At 43.7% G+C, this 22,870-nt stretch overlaps 1 protein-coding gene and 1 long non-coding RNA gene across 2 annotated transcripts; one reads left to right on the top strand and one right to left on the bottom strand.

Moving 5' to 3' along the window:
- Positions 1-4,635: 4,635 nt before the first annotated feature.
- On the bottom strand, positions 4,636-7,425 carry LOC130546749 (uncharacterized). Its single transcript, XR_008961811.1, has 3 exons — positions 7,350-7,425; positions 7,054-7,186; positions 4,636-5,506 (listed from the first exon to the last, which is right to left on the bottom strand). It is a non-coding gene; the product is annotated as an uncharacterized LOC130546749 (long non-coding RNA).
- Positions 7,426-7,862: 437 nt separating this feature from the next.
- LOC130546697 (amiloride-sensitive amine oxidase [copper-containing]-like) lies at positions 7,863-11,873 on the top strand. The gene is given in 3 exon segments (XM_057322089.1): positions 7,863-9,626; positions 9,702-10,219; positions 11,353-11,873. Coding segments are annotated over 3 exon segments (2,322 nt in total). The 5' UTR covers positions 7,863-8,092; the 3' UTR covers positions 11,623-11,873.
- The last annotated feature ends 10,997 nt before the right edge of the window (positions 11,874-22,870 follow it).

The following is a 22,870-nucleotide window of genomic DNA, read 5'->3' as shown; positions in this document are numbered from 1 at the left end:
TTTCATTGGCTTTTTCTAAGAAGTCGGAAGCGATTGGTTCTCAGGGACGAACCCCATCTGTCGGTTCGACACAACGTCGAGAGACCGACAGAAAGGGAACATAACATAATAAAATACATGATTTGAAAAAGTTTAAAAGCGGAGTTATCTCATTTTGGAATCAAACTCTTCATCAGACCACACAACAGATTCAATCTGGGGTTCTACATATCTGTAATGTAGGAACATTTGTCATTTTGTTAACGATTTTTCTAAAGTGTGTAAAATAATGAACTATGAATAAAAAATACTGTCATAGGAATTTAGATAGAATTAGTCTTTTTCTTGTTGGTTCTCTGCCTCAACCTAATTAGACTTTTTGTCGACATTTACCATAAATGGTTATAGTGTACTGTTTCTGATATACTTATCTTTCATGAGAACATTTGTAGCCAAGTCAATTTTTTATGATTTTGAGACAGAAACAGTGCATGTTATTTCATCTCAAAGTTCTGTGGAATACTGCTGCAGATCTAAAATAAACATAGACTAAATGTTCTTTATTTATGACATGACATCAATAGCTCTATTCGTCTTTAAACTGGATTGTGTAAATAATACTTCAGATTTTGGCTGCGGGTCGTTCAGAAGAAGAACTCGAGTCTCTGAAGAATAAAATTGTGAAAGACTCAAACTAATCATTAACCGCACAAGTCTTATTTTCCATTCAAACAGACACAGATCTGAGTATTGACATCCAGTTTCATGACAAGTGTTTATGATGGATTGTATTCTGATGTCCCTAGTGGTGTAAGGACTGCTGGCTGACTTTCTGATTCCAGCTGCATCACAATTTACAACATGTCACAGTCCTGCCTTGTTCATGATTTTCTAGTCGTGTGGCAGGATCGGGACAGATCCCTTATGTTTTATGTCAGAAAGTCATGAGTTGCTTACGTTTTTACATCCCATGTGCTTTCTCGTGTCTTGTCATTGGCCCCGCCCCTCTCGTTCCCTGTATTGCTTCCCTGCCATGTCTCATGTTCCCCACCTGCCCTCGTTAATTATCCTTTGTTTGTATTCCCCTTTAAAATGCCCTCATGTTTCATTGTCCTGTGCTCTTGCATTGTACTGTGTACCCTGTACCCATGCCGTGTAATTGTACTGTATATGTACTTACCTGTGTGTCTAAGTCACGTGTATGCTCTTGTTCCTGATTACCCTCCTTGCCGGTTTGTCAGACGTAGTGTCGAGTTGTTATTTTGTTAATCTTTTGCCCCACGTGGGAAGTGTTTTGTTTTGTATTCCTCCTTTTGTTTCTAAGTCCATAGTTCATGTTTTGTTATAGTTTTCCCCATTGCGGGTGTTTTTGTTCGTGTTTAAATAAACCTGTGTTTAACCCCCTCACCACCGCTGCTGCCTGCAATTGGGTTCTTTCCACCGAAAGCGTGACACAACGCCTGTCAGATTGTAGTTTCCTCATCGATAAAATAAATGTGAAATAGAACACACGTGAGCTCCGGTATATACATGATGTAACTCTAAAGCAAAGATGTAAAATAAGTTTATAAACTGAATTTAAATGTTGAGCTTCATTCATGATTGTTGGACATCTAAATGTCCCGTCCAAACATCATGTGCTTGATTTATTCATCCGAAGATGTAAACATTGCATTCTGGAAATAATAAAATATTGAGAACAAACAAAATAAAACAGAAGAGATATCAGAAGAAGGTGATTTATCCCAAACATGAGCTGAGGATGATAGCAGATCCATTGATCATAAGCCCAGGTGAGTTGAGTTTACTTACAAAAAATGAAGGAAACTTGTCACCCTAAACAACTTTAAGTAATGATTACTTAACAACTTAAGTGAAGTTTACTTAAACATATCAGCTGTTCTGATAACTATTTTAAGTTGAATAGACTTAGGCCCGGTTTCATAGACAAGGCTTAGCCTATATGTCAGGACTATGCTTTAGTTAATTTAGGCTATTTAAGTCGCTTTTATTAAAATGCCTTAGAAACAACATTACCAATGTGCATCTTGAGGCAAAACAATGGCACTGACATATTTTAAGATATATAATATATTATATTTTCAGTTAAGACAGCTCAAAATGTCATGGTTCTGCCCCACCTTGTCTTGCTTTTCTTGACCTAGTGGCAGAACCATGATAGAACCTCTTGTTTTATGTGGAGAGAGTCATTTTGACCCTGTCGGCCTTCGATACTCTCTCCGGTCCTTGTCTGTGTTCCCGCCCTTTTGTATCTCTCGTTACTGGTTGTTTATTAGTTCATGCCCCACACCTGTTCCCCTTTGATTTGTCCCTTTATTTAATGCCCCTGTGTTCTCTGTCTTGTGTTGGTTCATTGTACTCTGTCGTGTTTCGTGTGGGTGAGTTCTTGTCCTGTTAAGTGTAGCTTAGTCCTGTGTAATATGTTGTTAATGTTATTTTTTGTCTTGTTTAGTGTAGTTAGTCTTTGTTCTTATTATACCCTTGTTTTCCCCCCTCGTGGGTTTTTGTTTTGTGTGTTTTATTATTTATTAAAAAGCCTTGTTTAATTACCCGCTGTCTGCGTCTGGGTCCTCTCTCCTGGTCTCACCTTACCCGAGAACCGTGACACAAAATTCCTTTTAACCTGGGACTAGCCTTAAGCCTTGTCTGTGAAACCGGGGCTTAATGTTTTAATTTCTACTACTATCTCTGTCCAATTATTCCACTTATCTTTTTAATTGCATTAAATTATATACAAAAGCAATCAAACAACAAAAATATTTTTCTTGTACTTTTACTGAAAACTTTTAAAACAAATTTGCCCTCCAGTTTAAGAGGATAAGAATGCACAGTCCAAGTGCACTAGCATGCACAACCAATAAGAACTCTAACACAGTCTGAATAATACGTACCAATCACTGTACACTACGCACATTGAGCCTCATGAAACATTCTTAAATATATGAGTAAACTCCGAGTAATTTGCGCGTAAACAGCACTTCCCGAAAACTTTCCTCCGGATTCACAAATACTTCGTTAATGTTAGATATCATAGTAAAATGTGTGTATGTTAATGAATTCTGTTGGACTTTTAAGGCAGTCCTGCATGTTCAGAAATTTGAAGAGACAATTTGCTCAAAAGTAATATAAGGTTTTATTTATCAGATGTTAAAAGTAACAAAGCTTTGGGTTGCCAGACAATCTCCTCACTCCGCCACAAAAAACCAGCAACCCAGATCATTTCCTGACATCCATATTTATACAGTATGTAACGTCGTTCGATCTTCAAGGGGTGTTCCCTCCCTTCAGGGTGGGGCACAGTTCCTTAGTCAATCTCTATCTGCCACGTCCTTCTGACTCCGTTATCTCCTTCACCAGTTTCTGTAAAACATTTTCTATGCAACACATGTTTTGCAACGTGTGTTGCTAATAAAGAGGAAGTGTCGTCTAGAGACAGTTTCATATCGCAAGACAACATGTAAAAATACTTTCAGTAAAAAACACTCAATCATCTAATACTTTGATTATGCAGCGTTGCTTCTTAATCCTATGGTTCAATAAAACACATCAAAACTCATGATTATACTTAAAACATATGCAATGGATTAATTCATAACTCTGTGTGTGTATTAGTTGGTTAGACTTGTCAAAACTATCTGTGATGATTCTGCACGTACACACAGTTAGTTTCCTCTTCTGCGGTTAAGCTAGCTTCCTGTTTTTCTGTTGCAGCAGTCTATTATTAAACAGAAATTTTCACTGAGCAACACAGCAAACACATTTAAACAAACACAATGCAATGATTATTAATGAAATTCACTTATTGATTATATAGTAATTCCTTCATACTCATATTCTGAATAATATTTCCACAATTCCAATCATTCGTAAACACGGCGCGCATGCACGCTCACTCACAATTAGCATAATCCCCGCCTATGATTTTACGGCTACGCAAATTACTTATCTAGGAATGCTGGATTCCTCTGGACTTCATTCTCTGGTTTGGCTACATTATATTGCATAAATGCATAAGAGACTAATAGGCTATATGCTTACCAATAAATTAATCAATTAAACTGTGTCCACCAAAGTGTTTTTATCCAGTTTTTATCTCAGGTGGCGCCTGAGAACGCTTTGGAGGCTCTGCGCGAGTGTGCTTTACTCCGGAGATGCGTTAGTTGCTGTGATTTAGAATATCCGCAACAGTTAGCCTACTTGTTATTAGTATCTTATTTATGAAGAATATTACTGAATATGAAAATGCAATAATAATATTAACTTCTCAACTCAACTCAACTCAACTTTATTTATATAGCGCTTTTACAATTTTCATTGTTACAAAGCAGCTGTACATGAGACACATTGACTACAAGCAAAACAATCAAAGTTGTACCTGCAAAAACAAGAAAAGGTTGAAAACACAGAAGACAGACACACCCACACACAAAACACTCCACACACACAACACGCACACGCACCAACACACACAGACACAGAGACACACACACACACACACACACACACGTACACACACACGTACGCACACACACACACGCACACAGACAAGTACGCACACAGACACACACGCACACAGACAAGTACGCACACAGACACACATGCACACAGACAAGTACACAGACAAGTACGCACACACACACACACACACACGCTCAGTGAGAGCACACATTTAGGATAAAGGAGAGAGAAGCACAGGTCAAATATAACAGATAATAAATTCCTATATGCAATATTAATTAAGTAAAACTTTAAGATTCTAAAGCAGCCCCCCCGGTCAGGCAGATAGTGCAAAAACAGTATGCAAACGGTGGCGAGGAACCCAAAACTCTAATCGAGAAAAAAAACCTCAGGAGAACCCAGGCCCAACCAGGGGATTCCAGTTCCCCTCTGGCAAAAGCTGCTGCCTCTGCACAAGCTCCAGAGAACTTGCACAACAAGGCTAAATAAAATAAATAAACTTAATAATAAAATAAATTATAGTTTAAGATTATCATTAATAATCTAATAGCATTTGAAATTTTGTGGTGAAGACATGTCAAGAGACCGCGTCCTTCTTTATCCAGCTCTATCATCTCAGCTCTTGTCAGGTCCCCACTTCCCATTCTCCGCTCTACCATCAGGTCAGGCCATGAACTGCATCCTGCTCGCTGTGGTAACCTTGGAACAATGAGACAAGACTGGCTGAGAGTAGAGTACTGTTCTGTACTCTTTGATGCAACAAGTACATCAGTTGTGTTTTTGGTTCCGGTTGATCTAACTAATGCAGCCTAAACCCTCTGAAGATTTATATTATGGAAGAGTAGTGTATGCAAGATTAAAAAGATGCGTCTTTAGTCTAGATTTAAACTGACAGAGTGTGTCTGCCTCCCGGACAGTGCAGGGAAGACTATTCCAAAGTTTAGGCGCTAGATAGGAAAAGGATCTACCACCTGCACTTCTCCATCGTTGTGTATCATGGTTGGTCAATGTAGTGTTTGTCCCGCCTCTTCTCCACTCCATTGGACGGCTGTGTAAAAAAGGACAGTGACGAGCTCTGCGTTTTACCCAAAGTTAAAAAGTAAAAAATTGTAAAAGACAGGGCAAAATAACTCGTGACCCAGCCAACAATTTTTGGTTCTCAGAACGTTTCCCTAACGTTCCCCTAACGTTATGATAACTTAAACTAACATTCTCCTAACGTTATAACGTTATTATAACGTTATTCCGCTAACGTTATTCTAACGTTCCCCTAACCTTAATATATTATAGTTTTCATATTTGTGCATTTGTTAATGTATTCCTAAATAAACTATATGTGTATATAAAGAAATAATCAGTCGACCATTTAATTGTGAATGTATTTTTATATTTAAAATATCGAATTAAAACAAAATATACCCAAACAGGTGGATGAACATTGAAACACTAACAAAAACATACTTTTATTCTAATTATGACATTATAAACTAATAAATAATGAGTTATCAGTTACACTATTAGAACTTTAAGAACTAATGGCAAAATCACTCTTCTTGTCTACCATCTTCTTCTACAGTAGTATATATGCGGGACATTGTGTCAAAATGATTGACAGGTATGATTGATGGTGACCTTGACCTTTGCGGGGGGGGGGGCTGGGGGGTTGAATTACTTCCGGACCACCCAGGTTGTGAGGGACTGCCCACGTTGCGTTGAACTTTTGACCGTATCCTCCCATATTGTAGGGACATCCCATTTTGCTCCCTTTTCCGGGGATCATGTTTGGACATGTTTTTATGAGGTTGACACGTATAAAAATAAAAAAATTTACATTCAAAATAAAAGTGATTCTATCAAAGGTATGCCTTTTAACATAATTGTTTATATGATTCTAAACGGATATTCTTTAAAACATTTAGAATAGTCAAATCTCACACATCCTGTTATTAAGAGTTGTCTTTGCACGTCTGTTTTAGTGGTTAGTGTTAAACTGTGGCAACCCCTTAACACTCTTCACTCATCACTCATCACGCTTACACGTTCAAACTGGTCAAGTGGCCGGATGGCTCAAAAGCATGCGAAATTGACGTCTGACATCACACATCGAGAACACGTTGTTTGTGCGTAGAATACGTGTTGTTTGCGCATAGAATACATGTCGATTTTTCACGCGTAAACTACACGTACTCTACGCGCAAACAACACGTACTCTACGCGTTGTTGACGTGTTAAAATTCGCGCGTTTTTGACCCTCCTGGCTTTCCATATGTACTTAACGTGTTAAAATTCACGTACATTTGAACCACTTGGCCTTCCATACAAGTGTGATCGTGTCCACCGCACGAGAGTTAACGTTAATCTTGCAAGATGACAAGCGAAATACCCTAAATTATTCAAAAGAATGTGTCTTACTACTCAAAATCACCACTTTGATAAGAGGAAAATACAGGTGAACAGCCGATGTCATGACTATGCCTGCCTGTCATTTCAGGTGTTCAAGCGGGAGTATAAAAACGAAACATACTTAATATATGAGTTTATAAACACTCATAACAGCCTCTCGGTGAAAAATAGACAAACATGTTTAGTACTCACCAACAACTCAACTTTGCTGCGACCACAAGAATATGGCGTCGTCTAAACCTTCGCAACTGCTAACCAGCGAGGGGGTGGGGGCGTGGTCAGTCGAAAACTTTTTTATTGAACCCATCCCCACATTCGACTATGTCTGCAGAAGTAGTAGAACTTAATTAGATGTTTACAGTACTGCACTAAATCATAAATAATTTAAGTATGTTGCAATTAAACAGTTTAATTAGAAGTTACATCTGGGCTAACAGTTTACTGTGAGCTTTTATGACCTTCTGCTAACCAATCAGCAATCACCTTACATTCGTGAGCGGCGGGTGGTTGATAAATACAGACGAGTCGAGCAGAGTATTTCAGATTCAGAAGATCTCTGACTGATTCAAGAAACATTACTGCAGACTCATCGAGCTCACAACGTGGTAGCTGAAGGTAAGATCATTCAATCATTTCTAACTGTGTTTCAAGGCGGGTTATTGGATGTTTGTGTGGAGGGTTGTGTAATATTGTGAACCAATCGATGCGGCTGCAGAACGTATTGGAACTAGCGTTAACCTTGTTCTGTAGAAAAGCGTTTGTAAATGTTACAGCCCTCAGGTGCAAGAACAGAACATTATGTGAAGAATGCTCACACACCTTCAAAGGAAATGGGGGTGAAGTGTTCAGATTGCAAATAGAGCCCAATGGGGTTGTAAAATGGGGGTAATCTGTTACTTATCTTGGTGAAGAAAGTGCAGAGTAAAATGTAAGCTGAAGATAAAGAAGCTTAGCTCATTTAACACTTTATTACCATCATTTGGCACAGGGTCATCGTACAAAGTGCAGACGTATTCAAAGGTGAAGCCGCTCTACATATTATAACATCTGCTTAACGTTTAAACCTTGAATAGACTAGTCCTGTTTTATCTGATGAATTCTGGAAAGCAGCAAAGCCAGAAGTTTTGTTGGTTAATGTAGACATCTGGTGGGGACACCAGCATCCAAAACCAACTGGGACATTTGCAAGTTTGTTCATTTCCTTGTAATAATTATTTTTGCAGGGGTCAACATGTGGTTCTGGATGCTGCTCTTGGTTTCTCTGGCCTTGTCCACCACCTCATCGAGAGCTCGGGAGTGGGCCCATCAAGGAGCCATGATGTACGCCGATCTCAATCCTCGTGAGATGAACGCCGTGAGAGACTACCTGTACTCCTTCAGCGAGCTGGGCCTCACCTCAGCCCTGGACAAGTCTTTAATGAAGAACAGCATCCTTCTTATGGAGCTTCACGTCCCTCGCAAACACGAGGCCTTGCGAGCTTTGGACAGGGGTCAGGCCAAACCTCTGCGTCAGGCACGCGTGGTGGTGCAGTTCGGCAACCAGGCCAAACCCAACGTGACGGAGTACATTGTCGGCCCCCTGCCTTTCCCGTGTTCTTATCAGGCGAAGACTTTTAAAGGTAACCGTCCGATCCGCTTTGAGTCTAGGCCGATTACTGTCGTGGAGTACGAGCACCTGCATACATTTTTGGAGAAAGTTGCAAGTAAAGTCAATAAGATTCTGCAAGAGAGCAGCGGATTCACCTACGGAAACTGCACTGACCGCTGTCTGACATTCTCAGACATTGCACCTCGTGGGTTAGCGCCCGGCGAGAGGAGGACGTGGGTCATGTTGCAGAAGTTTGTGGAGGGTTATTTTATTCACCCGGTGGGCTTTGAGATCCTCATTAACCATAAGGATTTGGATCCTGTGAAGTGGACGGAGGAGAAGGTGTGGTATAACGGACAGTATTTTGACAGCGTGGATGAGCTTGTGGAGAAGTATGAGAAGGGCACGATCAACAAACACAAGCTGCCCGTGCACGATGAGGAAGATCTGTTTTCCACTTACATCCCTCGAGGACACATGAACACGCGGACGAATGTTCACGGAGCGAAGCTCGTGGAACCTCAAGGCCGCAGATTTCAGGTGGATGGGAACTTTGTGGAGTATGCTGGTTGGTCTTTTGCGTACAGAGTGCGCTCTTCGGCCGGATTGCAGATATTTGATTTACGCTTCAACTGAGAGAGAATCGCTTATGAAGTTGCTCTGCAGGAAGCCATTGCATTTTACTCCGGAGATACGCCAGCCGCCATGCAGACCAAATACATCGATTCTGGGTGGGCGATGGGGACGTCAGATTACGAGCTGGCTCCAGGGATCGACTGCCCTGAAATTGCTCAATTTGTGGATCTTTATCATTACTATGACACAGACAAACCTGTACGATACAGAAACGCTCTGTGCATCTTTGAAATGACCACAGGTCTTCCTCTGAGGAGACACTTTAATAGCAACTTCCAAGGGGGATACAATTTTTTCGGAGGTCTTGAAAACCACGTTATGGTCATCAGAACTACATCTACTGTGTACAACTACGACTACATCTGGGATTTTATCTTTTATCAGAATGGTGTCATGGAGTCCAGGGTGAGCGCCACTGGGTACATCCATGCTACGTTCTTCACGGAGAACGGATTGAACTACGGAACCAAGCTTTACAACTACGTACTTGGCAACTTGCACACACACCTAATTAATTACAAAGTGGATCTTGACATCGCAGGTGAGTTTAGTGCAAGATTTCTTATCTGTTTAGTGATTTTGATGACTGTTTAATGTTTTTTGTCTGTTTGAACAGGGAAAGACAACAGCTTTGAGTCTATCGAGCTGAAATATGTCAACTTTACTAACCCCTGGAGCCCAGAACACAGCATCGTTCAGTCGAAACTTCACCGGACGCAGCACCAAACAGAACGCAGTGCTGCTTTCCGCTTTGGAAAGAAGTTTCCCAAATATCTGCACTTCTACAATCCAAACCAGAACAACAAGTGGGGACATAAGAAGGGTTATCGGATCCAGTTTAACTCTCACGCCAACAGTGTTTTGCCACTTGGCTGGAGTGAGGAAAATGGTATTTCTTGGTCGAGGTGAATAGTAACAATTTATTTTCAAGATGAGATCTAACTTGAGTTTTGCATGTTGAATGTGTCTGTATAACTTTGTTTTTTGGTTTGTGACTACAGATACCCGTTAGCTGTAACCAGACATAAGGACAATGAGGTCACCAGCAGCAGCATGTACACACAGAACGACCCCTGGGAACCCGTCGTGTCTTTTGAGGACTTCATTCGCAACAATGAGAATATTGTGAACCAGGTAAACAAATGAGATGAGCATGAGAATTACTGGTGTTCAGTCTCCAGACCTCACAACAGATCTCCATTTAATTAAGGGAACAACAAACATGTTACAGGAACAAAACAATAAAGCTATATAATCTTTTAGAAACCAAATAAAAAAACGTACAGTATTTAAACTATTTAATATATGATAAAAGTTTTAGCTCCTCCAGATAATCTGTGATAGTAAATCAGATTACTTTAAATCCATGTCTTCAAATGTCATAAAACAACAGCAACAGGAAGTGATGTCACAGGAATAGCAAAAAAGCCATTCTTCTCAAATAGAAGTCTTTGGGTGCTTCTCAATATGCCTCGTTTCCTGGCTCCTCCATCCTGTGACCCGGAAACCGATGGAGGTCAGCCATCTTGAAGTACTTCTCAATTCTCTAATTGCACTGGGAGGAGGCGAGGAGAGAAGAGGCTTTCTGAGGAGTCATGAGCGAGGATACACAGGTGTTTCCTTTGCGGAAGTGTTTTTTCGACTAAACCTGATGTGCATATACATTCACCTCCTCCTGCACATCGTCACATCTTTAGATCATGTTCAATCATGCAAAAATGTGATAATTAAGCATTATATTATTGTAAATGTAGACCTATTTCAGACAGTAGTTAATATTCATATAGTTAATATTTATGCATAAAATACAGTATAGTTGACACACCTTATATAAATTTCTGAGCACCTTTAAGCATGTTTTTAACTTATTGTATTGGGGATTATGACATTAACCTAAAGTATGTAAAGCATTTAACTTTATTTTTTATATTTTCAATGTGCAATGTGTACAGTCATCATTAATTGACGACGCTTTGAAGTGATGCTAGAGAGAGCAAGGATATGCCATTTCACTTGTTTTAATTCCTCCGTCCTTGCGTCTTTTCCTTGCTCCCTTCCCTCGCATCCTGAAGGGGTGGAGCTAAGATGCGAGGAAAGGAAACGATGATGCACAAATAAGAATTGAGAAGCACCCAGTGTAGTCAGTGTTGTCTTCATTATTCAGGTCCATTTAAAACCATTTTTATTACAGAACTTTGTAGAGATCAAAAGATTATTAAGATAATATTTTTTTAAAACACATTTGACACATGATAATTTTCCTGCAGGATTTGGTTGCCTGGGTAACGGTGGGATTTCTTCACATTCCTCACTCGGAGGACATTCCCAACACAGCAACTCCAGGAAATGCAGTGGGATTCTTCCTGCGTCCATTCAACTTCTTTGACGAAGACCCTTCGCTCGCGTCCCGAAGCACCGTCATTGTCCGGCCGGATGAAAATGGTCAGCCGAAGGTTCAGAGATGGACTCCAGAGGTCATAGGTCACTGTGTCTCTGACAAGCCTTTCTTCTACAACGGTACATACGCTGGTGTGTAAACAGACTTGATTTATTTAATTTTGTGTTTGTGCTGTATATAACATTTAAAGAAAGCTCAAAATTTATGACATAAATGTTAATGGAAATGCTATATTTACGTCTATAATGCAGTGCACTTGTGACATCATCACCTGGGAAGCAAAACTATAGAACATAAAAAACAGCAACAATCTGGATTTTTCAACCTAAATATGATCGTTATGACAAATAATAAAAAAAATGTTTTTGAGCCTGTTGATCAGTTAATAAACAATGACCCTGATATCCCAGAATCAAGTATATTTTGCAAAAGTTTTTCTGCAAAAATAAACATTAAAAAATCTGCTGTTTAATTCTTAAATATTATAATAATTATCTTTATTCTCATGTGTATGTTTACATTTACTAATTTAGCAGAGATTTTATCCAAAGTGACAGACAAAATGTTAAATGTTCTCTTATTTGTATGTTTTCATCCAGATGTTTAAGGTTTATTTGTGAGTTTTCATCATAAAAGTAGTGAAAATCATTCTGTCTGAAAATAATATCAGAACCAAAAAATATAGTGTGAAATATTACCTGGACATTCCTTGTATGTTTTTATGGGATAAACACATTTTTGAAAAGGAAAGTGTGATAAGTACATGTGTGGTCTTGTGTAAAATGTACCGTGGATGCTGTTTACATTGGTTGTCTTTGTAACCACATTGTCTGAGGTGAGATGGAGTCGAAAGTAAGAGGATGTATCTATGGATACAGCGGAGAACATCCAGGATTAAGGATGTCGTATCCGTGAGCTGAACGACCAGTAAACATCTCACTCCTGGGGCCTTATTTATCAACAGTACGTACGCACGTAAGAAAAGATTCACGCAAAGTGTAGGATTTACCAACTTGTACTTACAGTATACGTAGAATTGTGTGTAAATATAAGCACACCTCTGAGCATGCTTACGCAGAGAATCTAGTGGTAGAATGTTTTGTAGAAATACTACAAAGAGAAAGTGCCACCGTGTGTTTCATGTGACCTTTTTTTTGCAAATCTCGATTAGTAATTTCATAGTTCGAGGTACACATTTGCGTATGAAACGCTATAAAAGACAAATGGGAAATCATTTGAAATGTAGTTAGTGTCATGGCAGATTTTGCTTTGCTGGATGATTTGGCAAACCTTCTTTTATTGAAAGCACAATGTAAAGACACGTATAACAGAAAAATATATGAAAAAATTAATAAAAGAAAAAAACATTGAAGCTAATTGAAAAAGATTAAAAAGAGGTTTGCACATTAATCATTATTATAAAATTATATAAATACATTTTTTTAGCATCTTATTGCTTTTCTATTACTACACTTTTTACCAAATCATAGGATTTAACCAATTCCACCAAAAATAACTGCAAATGTTTATTTTCTGAACGGTTTAATTTAGGCTATGGAAAATAATTGTAAAATTAACAATAAAACCCAAATTGAGCAAACCATGCATTGCGCAAAGAATGCGTTTTCAAAAGGCTTGTTCGACTTGGTGCATTAAATCGAACAAGCCAAAAGACTGCGGTGGGCTCTCACTAAATCCTTGGTGTTTCGAGTCTGACGTCATCACGCAAACGTGATGACGTTCGACGTTGTGTCGAACCGACAGATGGGGTTTGACTTGAGAATTTATCATCTTCTGACTAACTTTGAAAAGGCCAATGAAATTGCATGCCGGGGACGGACACGATGTCTGCCTCAAGTGCTTGGGTGTCCGGCACGCTGAGGCAACCTTCGTGGATACGTCCTGCCCGCACTGCGGGCGGATGGCGATCCAGACGTTGTGGTCTCGGGTGGCTGTGTTCTTTACATTTACATTTACATTTAGTCATTTAGCAGACGCTTTTATCCAAAGCGACTTACAAAGAGTATAAGGAGCAATAAGCGTTATGTCATACAGGAGCAACAGTGCAATAGGTGCCAATACAAAGTTACTAGTTTTACCAAAAGCTAGACCACTACCTGTTGAGAGAAAGCGAGAGGGTTAGTGTTTTTTTTTTTTTTTCATCTGTCAAGTATTCACAGAAGAGGTGGGTTTTAGGTAGTTTTTTGAATGTTTAAGTAGTTTTGTTGAATGTCCAAGCACCGATCCCTGAGGGACCCCAGTGATCATGTGGTGGGCAGTGGACAGCGAGCCCCTCCAAGACACCCTGAAGGATCTGCCGGAGAGGTAGGATTTGAACCAGCGGAGAGGAGAGCCTGAGATTCCTAGTGATGACAGGGTTGCTAGCAGTATCTGGTGATTGACAGTGTCAAATGCTGCAAATAGGTCTAGCAGAATCAGGACCGAGGATTTAGATTCCGCCTTGGCTAGCCGCAGTGCTTCTGTGACCGATAGCAGTGCAGTCTCAGTGGAGTGGTTTGTTTTGAAGCCAGACTGCTTGTCATCCAGTAGTTTGTTCTGGGATAGGTAGGACGACACCTGGTTGAAAGCTGCCCTTTCAAGTGTTTTTGCAATAAATGGGAGGAGAGAGACAGGTCTGTAACTGTCGGTAGTAGAGGGGTCCAATGTGGGTTTCTTCAGTAGGGGTGTGACCTGGGCCTGTTTGAATGTGGATGGAAAGGTGCCGGTGAGCAGGGAGGTGTTGATGATGTGTGTGAGTGCAGGTGCGAGTGTGCTGGATGTGGCCTGAAGGAGATGGGAGGGTATTGGGTCAAGGGGACAGGTGGTGGGGTGGCTGGAGAGAAGTCTGGTGACTTCAGTGTCAGTCAGTGGGGTGAAAGAGGAGAGTTCAATGTTTGAAGTGAGGGAGGTGTGTACCGAGGTCTGAGGTGCTAAGAATTGTTCGCTGATGGATGATGTTTTCTCAGTGAAAAATACAGCGAAGTCCTCCGCGGTCAAAGATGAAGTGGGTGGGGGAGGAGGGGGGCAAAGAAGAGAGTTAAACGTCTTGAAAAGCTGCCGAGTGTTAGGCGCATTGCTTACCTTGGTGGTATAGAAAGACGTTTTAGCTGTGGTAACACTAGCAGAGAAGGAGGACAGTAGTGACTGGTAGTCCCCTAGGTCAGCAGGATTCTTGGTCTTGCGCCATTTCCTTTCAGCAGCCCTGAGTGTACTCCGTTGTTCACGGAGGATGTCAGACAGCCAGGGGCAGGAGGGGGTGGCGCGGGCTGGTCTGGAGGACAGAGGACAAAGGTTATCTAGACAGGATGTAAGTGTTGAGCATAAGGTGTCGGTGGCGGTGTCAGCATCTAGAGATGCAAAGTTGGAGGGAAGAGAGGATGTGACTTTAGCAGAGAGGGTGCTAGGAGAGAGAGAGCGGAGGTTCCGTCTAAAATAAACGGGTGGTGGTGTTGGTGTAGTACATATAGGAAGGAGTATGTTGAAAGTGATGAAGAAGTGGTCAGAAATGAGAAGAGGTGTGACTTGAATGTTATCTGTGGTGGAGTTACGGGTGTAGATGAGATCAAGCTGGTTTCCTGATCTGTGAGTACAGGCTGTGGCGAGGCGCGTGAGGTCGAACGAGGCGGTGAGGGTGTGGAAGTCAGAGGCATAGGGTTTCTCTAGGTGGATGTTGAAGTCCCCGAAGACTACAAGAGGGCCGCTATCCTCCGGGAATGATGAGAGCAACACATCTAACTCTTCAATGAAGTTGTGAAGAGGACCTGGGGGGCGGTAAACTACAACAACACTGAGCTGAGTGGGAAAAGTGATATTAACAGCATGGTATTCAAATGAATGGTTGTTGCATAGGGAAGATAGTGGGGAATATTTCCAATTATTGTTGATAAGCAAACCTGTGCCTCCTCCTCTTCCGGTTTGGCGGGGAGAGTGAGAGAAGGAGTAGTTTGTGGAGAGAGCAGCGGGTGTGGCTGAGTCTTCAGGACGAATCCATGTCTCAGTAAGACCAAGAATGTGAATGTCAGACTGGCTGGCAAACGCATGGATGAAGTCAGTCTTGTTCACAGCTGACTGGCAGTTCCAGAGACCCATAGAGAGAGACAGAGGTGTAGAAGGGGATGTGTGAATGGGACGCACGTGAAAGTGAGCGCGCCGTGCCTTGCGTCTTGGGTGTACGCTGTATGAGGTGGAGTACAGGAATAAACAGGAAACACATGGTGTTAGTATACACGTAAATAAAACAAAGCTTATGTTAAATATAGTGATGTGCCTTGCTGGTGTCTTTGCTTGGTGGAGTCGCGCAGGTAGAGTCGCAGGTCTTTACACTCGTCGGTCTTCACACGAGGAGGGCTGACGCTTCCGCTGACGCTTACCGCGCCAGCGCAGAGGCACTGTTTAAGTAAGTGTTGAGATTAGCGCGAACAGAATACAGCTGGAACACGCCTTCTCGATTAGCAAAACAAAGCCTGAACGACTTGAATGGGCCACGGATCAAACAGCAAACAAACTTGCTCCGTGCTTTTTAAGTGCAAAATTATAATGTCAAGCCGTAACGAGCGGCTAACGGCAATTAATTTAATGTGACTTCAGTAGCAACGGAACAAAAACGCTAACACCTTAGCAATCAGTCAACGACTAACGAATAATTAAATAAACAAGCTCAAATAATCTTAACTAACAACAGGCAACAGTCCAGTTCAACAGTTAAAACAGCTTAACAGGGTAAATAGCAGACCCACGCACTACCGCAGACTTGTGATGATATTCGCTTCTCCTAAGTTACCAGCGTAAGCGGGCAGTTTAAATGCACTTACGGTCGCTGGAACATGCCTTCTCGATTAGCAAAACAAAGCCTGAACGACTTGAATGGGCCACTGATCAAACAGCAAACAAACTTGCTCCGTGCGTTTTAAGTGCAAAATTATAATGTCAAGCCGTAACAAGCAGCTAACGGCAATTAATTTAATGTGACTTCAGTAGTAACGGAACAAAAATGCTAACACCTTAGCAATCAGTCAACGACTAACGAATAATTAAATAAACAAGCTCAAATAATCTTAACTAACAACAGGCAACAGTCCAGTTCAACAGTTAAAACAGCTTAACAGGGTAAATAGCAGACTCACGCACTACCGCAGACTTGTGATGATATTCGCTTCTCCTATCGCTGGACCCAGCAGCCACCTCGTCTGCTTCCCGTTCCGTGACAGCAGTGGCTACGACTCTGCAGTCCGCTACGGTGAGCAGCGAGGGTGATATGGGGATTACCGTGAGCGTTAAGCCGTCAGCCACAGGCTCGCGGACCGTTCACACCCCATCTCGCTCGTCTGACCGTTCCCCAGGAGGCGGTCCCACCCCGTCTTGTTCCTCAGCCACGTGTTCGGAAACTGTGTGCGATGATGATGAGATGTCACTTGCAGCATCAGAGGGTGACTTACTGGCATCCGACCGCGATGATTCCTCAGAGCTCCCTCCCTCGGGGGGGTTGAGCCCAGGAAGAAGCGGACGTCGAAATGTCAGCCATGCTTGCCCGGGCCGCCGCGGTACGTGGTACCTCGGGTCTGAGCGCAGCTCCAAGCCGCACCCGGCCCCAGTGCCGTATTTCCCGGAAGTGCATGAGGAACTCAGTAAGACCTGGAACGCCCCCTTTTCGGCACGCTCCCGTCAAACTAGTTCCGTCGCCCTTACTTCCCTCGATGGTGGGGCAGCTAGAGGCTACGTCGATGTTCCCCAGGTGGAGCGTGCCATCGCGTTATATCTGTGCCCACAGATGGTGGCCACCTGGAGAGGTCGACCTAGACTCCCGTCCAAAGCGTGTAAGTTTTCGGTATCTCTGGCTTACACTGCTGCGGGCCAAGCTGCCTCCTCTCTCCACGCCATGGCCATCCTGCAGGTCCACCAGGCCAAGGCATTGAAAAAGTTCCACGAGGGTAAGACCGACCCAGAGCATATGCAGGAACTCCGCACCACCACCGACCTCGCGGGCCCTGGGTCGGGCGATGTCCACACTCTGGAGACACCTCTGGAGAGACACCTCTGGCTGAACCTTGCGCAGATTCGTGACGCTGAGAAAGTTCGCTTTCTCGACGCACCCATCTCGCAAGGGGGGCTGTTCAGCGATACTGTTGAGGACTTCTCCCAGCAGTTCTCGACAGTGAAGAAGCAGACGGAGGCCATCAAACATATCCTGCCCCGCTGCGACTCGGCCACCTTCCGGCCGTCGAGATCCTGTGTGGCATCTGCTCCCCAAGCGGCCCTGACGGGAAGACCCCAGGGAGATCGAGAACACCATCAGGTCCGACCCCAGCCATTCCATCACTGGTCGGTCGGACTGGGACGGTCCCTGCCCCGTCCCAAGACCTGCTGGGCCCCTCCAGGGGCCTAGCGCCCACATTCTCACAAAACGAGTTTCCTCTCTCTCTGGGTGTTTTTCACAGCCGCTCTCACCCTCTACACGACAGTGTTCGGCAACTCGACATTGCGTCACGGCATGCTGTCCTCACGAAGGTCGTGGAAGCCGCCCTCGCTACCCTCAGGGAGAAGGGCGTGCACGTACTCAACTATCTCGACGACTGGCTCATCTTGGCACACTCGCGAGATCTGTTGTTTACACACAGGGACCTGGTGCTCCGGCACCTAGATCGTTTGGGCCTACAGGTCAACCGGGAAAAGAGCAAGCTCTCCCCCGTGCAGAGCATCTTTTTTCTCGGCATGGAACTCGACTCTGTCTCCATGACAGTGCGGCTGACTACCGAGCGCTCACAGTCAGTGCTGAATTGCTTGAACCTTTTGAAGCAGCGCGTATGGTCATCATGCCTCTCTGCCGACGCACCCTAACCCCCTGGTCTTCAATGACCTTTCTGCGGACAGGGGTCCCCCTTGGGCAGGTTTCGAGGAACGTCGTGGTGATGACGGATGCCTCTCTGCAGGGTTGGGCTGCCGTGTGCAACGGGCACGCAGTGTCGGGTCTATGGACGGGCCCCCGCCTGCATTGGCATATCAACTGCCTGGAGTTGTTGGCTGTGCTGCTTGCACTGAAGAGGTTGCAACCTCTCGTGCAGGACAAGCACATGCTAGTCCAATTGGACAGCACGACTGCCGTGGCATATATCAACTATCAGGGTGGCATTTGCTCACGACAGTTAACACAACTCGCCCGATGCCTCCTCCTGTGGAGTCAACAGGTGATGAGGTCCCTGCGAGCCACACACCTGAACCAGACAGCCGATGCGCTCTCTCGTCAGTCGACGCCTCGCGGAGAGTGGCGACTCCACCCCCTTGCAGTCCAGCTCATTTGGGTGCAGTTCGGGCAGGCACAGGTAGACCTGTTCACCTCCCCAGACACCATCCGTTGCCCGCTATCCCCTCGGCACGGATGCCCTAGCGCACAGCTGGCCGCAGGACAAGCGGAAGTATGCCTTCCCCCCAATGAGCTGCATTGCACAGACCCTGTGCAAGGTCAGGGAAGAGGAGCATCAAGTGCTACTAGTTGCGCCACACTGGCCCAACCGGACTTGGTTCTCGGAGCTAATGCTCTTGACGACAGCTCCCCCCTGGCCGATTTCCCTGACGAAGGACCTTCTTTCACAGGGGAAGGGCACCTTGTGGCATCCGAGACCAGACCTCTGGAACCTCCACGTCTGGCTCCTAGATGGAAGGAGGAGATCCTGAATGGACATGGATTGCCTAGAATTCGGGCCTGGAGACTGTCACGTTATCCTGAGACCCCAGCCTGGCTACGTGCCCAAGGTTCCCACCACTCACTTTCGGGACTAGGTGGTGAACTTGCAGGCGCTCCCCACCGGGGAGGAAGACCCAACCCCTACTTGGACCGCAAGCTGAGCTTCAGGAGCTCTGAGCAGCTCTTTGTCTGTTTTGGAGGTCAGCAGAAGGGGAGGGATGTCTCCAAACAGAGATTGGCGCACTGGATCCTGGACGCCGTCACGACGGTGTACCGGTCCCAAGATCACCCATGCCCACTGGCAGTGAGGGCACACTCAACTCTCAACTCAACTCAACTTTATTTATATAGCGCTTTTACAATTTTCATTGTTACAAAGCAGCTGTACATGAGACACATTGACTACAAGCAAAACAATCAAAGTTGTACCTGCAAAAACAAGAAAAGGTTGAAAACACAGAAGACAGACACACCCACACACAAAACACTCCACACACACAACACGCACAAACACACACAGACACAGAGACACACACACACACGGATGCGCACGCACACACACACACACACACACATACGTACACAGACAAGTACGCACACACACACACGCTCAGTGAGAGCACACATTTAGGATAAAGGAGAGAGAAGCACAGGTCAAATATAACAGATAATAAATTCCTATATGCAATATTAATTAAGTAAAACTTTAAGATTCTAAAGCAGCCCCCCCGGTCAGGCAGATAGTGCAAAAACAGTATGCAAACGGTGGCGAGGAACCCAAAACTCTAATCGAGAAAAAAAACCTCAGGAGAACCCAGGCCCAACCAGGGGATTCCAGTTCCCCTCTGGCAAAAGCTGCTGCCTCTGCACAAGCTCCAGAGAACTTGCACAACAAGGCTAAATAAAATAAATAAACTTAATAATAAAATAAATTATAGTTTAAGATTATCATTAATAATCTAATAGCATTTGAAGTTTTGTGGTGAAGACATGTCAAGAGACCGCGTCCTTCTTTATCCAGCTCTATCATCTCAGCTCTTGTCAGGTCCCCACTTCCCATTCTCCGCTCTACCATCAGGTCAGGCCATGAACTGCATCCTGCTCGCTGTGGTAACCTTGGAACAATGAGACAAGACTGGCTGAGAGTAGAGTACTGTTCTGTACTCTTTGATGCAACAAGTACATCAGTTGTGTTTTTGGTTCCGGTTGATCTAACTAATGCAGCCTAAACCCTCTGAAGATTTATATTATGGAAGAGTAGTGTATGCAAGATTAAAAAGATGCGTCTTTAGTCTAGATTTAAACTGACAGAGTGTGTCTGCCTCCCGGACAGTGCAGGGAAGACTATTCCAAAGTTTAGGCGCTAGATAGGAAAAGGATCTACCACCTGCACTTGATTTTGAAATTCTAGGTATTACCAACTGACAGGACGCCTGAGAGCGTAATGCACGTGAAGGACTGTAATACAAAAGGAGTTCATTCAAGTACTGAGGAGCTAAACCATGTAAGGCTTTATAGGTAATAAGCAAGATTTTAAAGTTAACGCGATGCTTTATAGGTAACCAGTGCAAGGTTGACAGAACCGGGCTAATATGTTCATACTTTTTTGTACGTGTAAGAACTCGAGCTGCCGCGTTTTGGACCAATTGGAGTTTTTGTAATAAGCCTGCAGGGCAACCACCTAACAGTGCATTACAGTAATCTAGTCTTGATGTCATGAATGCATGAATTAACTTCTCTGCATCTGAGATTGACAGCATATGACGTAGTTTAGATATATTCTTAAGATGGAAAAACGCAATTTTACAGGTGTTGGCGACGTGGCTCTCAAATGACAGATTACTATCGAATAGAACGCCAAGATTCTTTGCTGACGACGAGGGTTTTATGGAACATCCGTCAATAGTTAAACAGTATTCTTGGTTGTTACTTATAGCAGTTTTCGGTCCAATAAGTAACACTTCCGTTTTGTCCGAGTTCAGTAATAAAAAGTTGTTACTCATCCAGTTTTTTATATCGACTATGCATTCCATTATTCGATGGAACTGCTGTGTTTCATGAGGCTTCGAGGAAATATAAAGTTGAGTATCATCAGCATAACAGTGAAAGCTAACTCCGTGTCGCTTTATTATATCTCCTAGAGGTAGCATGTATAATGCGAAGAGCAGAGGCCCTAAGACTGAGCCCTGTGGTACACCGTACTGGACTTGCGATTTGCGTGACACCTCATTGTTTATTGCTACAAATTGAAAACGGTCGGATAAATAAGATTTAAACCATTTCAAAGCTATTCCCTTAATGCCGACATAATTTTCGAGTCTATGTAGGAGTGTGCTGTGGTCAATGGTATTGAATGCAGCACTAAGGTCTAGCAGCACCAATAACGAGAGTGTATAAGGAGTGTAGCCTCCTTGTGGGCACTGGCTCAGGGTGCCTCTCTGGCAGACATCTGCAGAGCTGCGGGTTGGGCTACGCCCAACACCTTCGAGAGGTTCTACATCCTCCGCGTGGAACCCGTGTCAGCCCGAGTCTTGCATGGTATCAACATGTAAGACTGGTGACCGGTATGGGGTACGCCTGCGAAAGCACCTTCCCCCCCTCATGGGTGGGTCAGTGTGCTGTTTCCGCCTCCCTTCTTCACCCACTGGCATTCCATCCATCACTAAGCACTTCCTGGTGGCTCTGGGACCCCCTACCTCTCCACTGGATGGTTACAATTTTGCGCTAGCGCTCACGTCTGACACGCCCAGGCCAGTCAGCGTCGCTTCGCTAGAGATTGTGAAGCGGCACAGCACCGTGGCATTTTCCATAGGAACCCCATCTGTCGGTTCGACACAACGTCGAGAGACCAACAGAAAGGGAACGTCTTGGTTAAGGATGTAACCTCTGTTCCCTGATGGAGGGAAGGAGACGTTGTGTCCTTCATGCCACAACGCTTGCTGCCCACTGCAGCAGTCGAGAAATGCTCTCAGGCTCCTCAGCCCAAAAGGTGAATGAATGCAGCACGCCATCTCCTCTTTATACCCAGATATCCGGGGCGGAGTCCGGCATGCAAATTTCATTCGCCAATTTCATTGGCCTTTTCAAAGTTAGTCAGAAGATGATAGGTTCTCAAGTCAAACCCCATCTGTCGGTTCGACACAACGTCTCGTTCCCTCCATCAGAAAACAGAGGTTACATCCGTAACCAAGACGTTTTGATGGTTTCAGTAAGGTTAGGGTTAGGGTAAAGGTTTCGTAAGGCTTGAAACACCAAGGATTTTGTCAAAACCAACAAGCCATGCCCACGGATCTGACAAGAAACACCAAGGATTTAGTGAGAGCCCAATACCTCATGACAACGGCAGTGCAAGGTAGATAAAATTAGTTTTATATTGCATTTATGTTCATGTAAGAGTTTGTTTGGTTTGTGGTTTCTATCAAATTTTATTTTCTAATCATAGATGAGTCAGCCCAAAAGGAAGGTTTTAAAACCATCAAAGTACAGGTCGGTGGATGAAAACACCGTCTTAACATTAAAGAGGTGTGTGAGCTCGCAAGCACGATGTCAGACACTGTAATATTCTCTGGCCCCCTCACTTCTTATCGTGGTGATGAGATTTATAGCAGATTATCATCACTAAATGGCTGGTTGTCTGAGTGGTGCCTGCAGAATGATATATTTTTTATAAATAACTGGAAGAGTTTTGAGGGCAGACCTGACCTGTTGA

The sequence above is a fragment of the Triplophysa rosa genome, linkage group LG23, assembly GCF_024868665.1.
Source record: "Triplophysa rosa linkage group LG23, Trosa_1v2, whole genome shotgun sequence".
Taxonomy (NCBI): Eukaryota; Metazoa; Chordata; class Actinopteri; order Cypriniformes; family Nemacheilidae; genus Triplophysa; species Triplophysa rosa.
The sequence above is the reverse complement of the archived record's forward strand: the minus strand, read 5'-3'. Positions and strand labels throughout refer to the sequence as shown.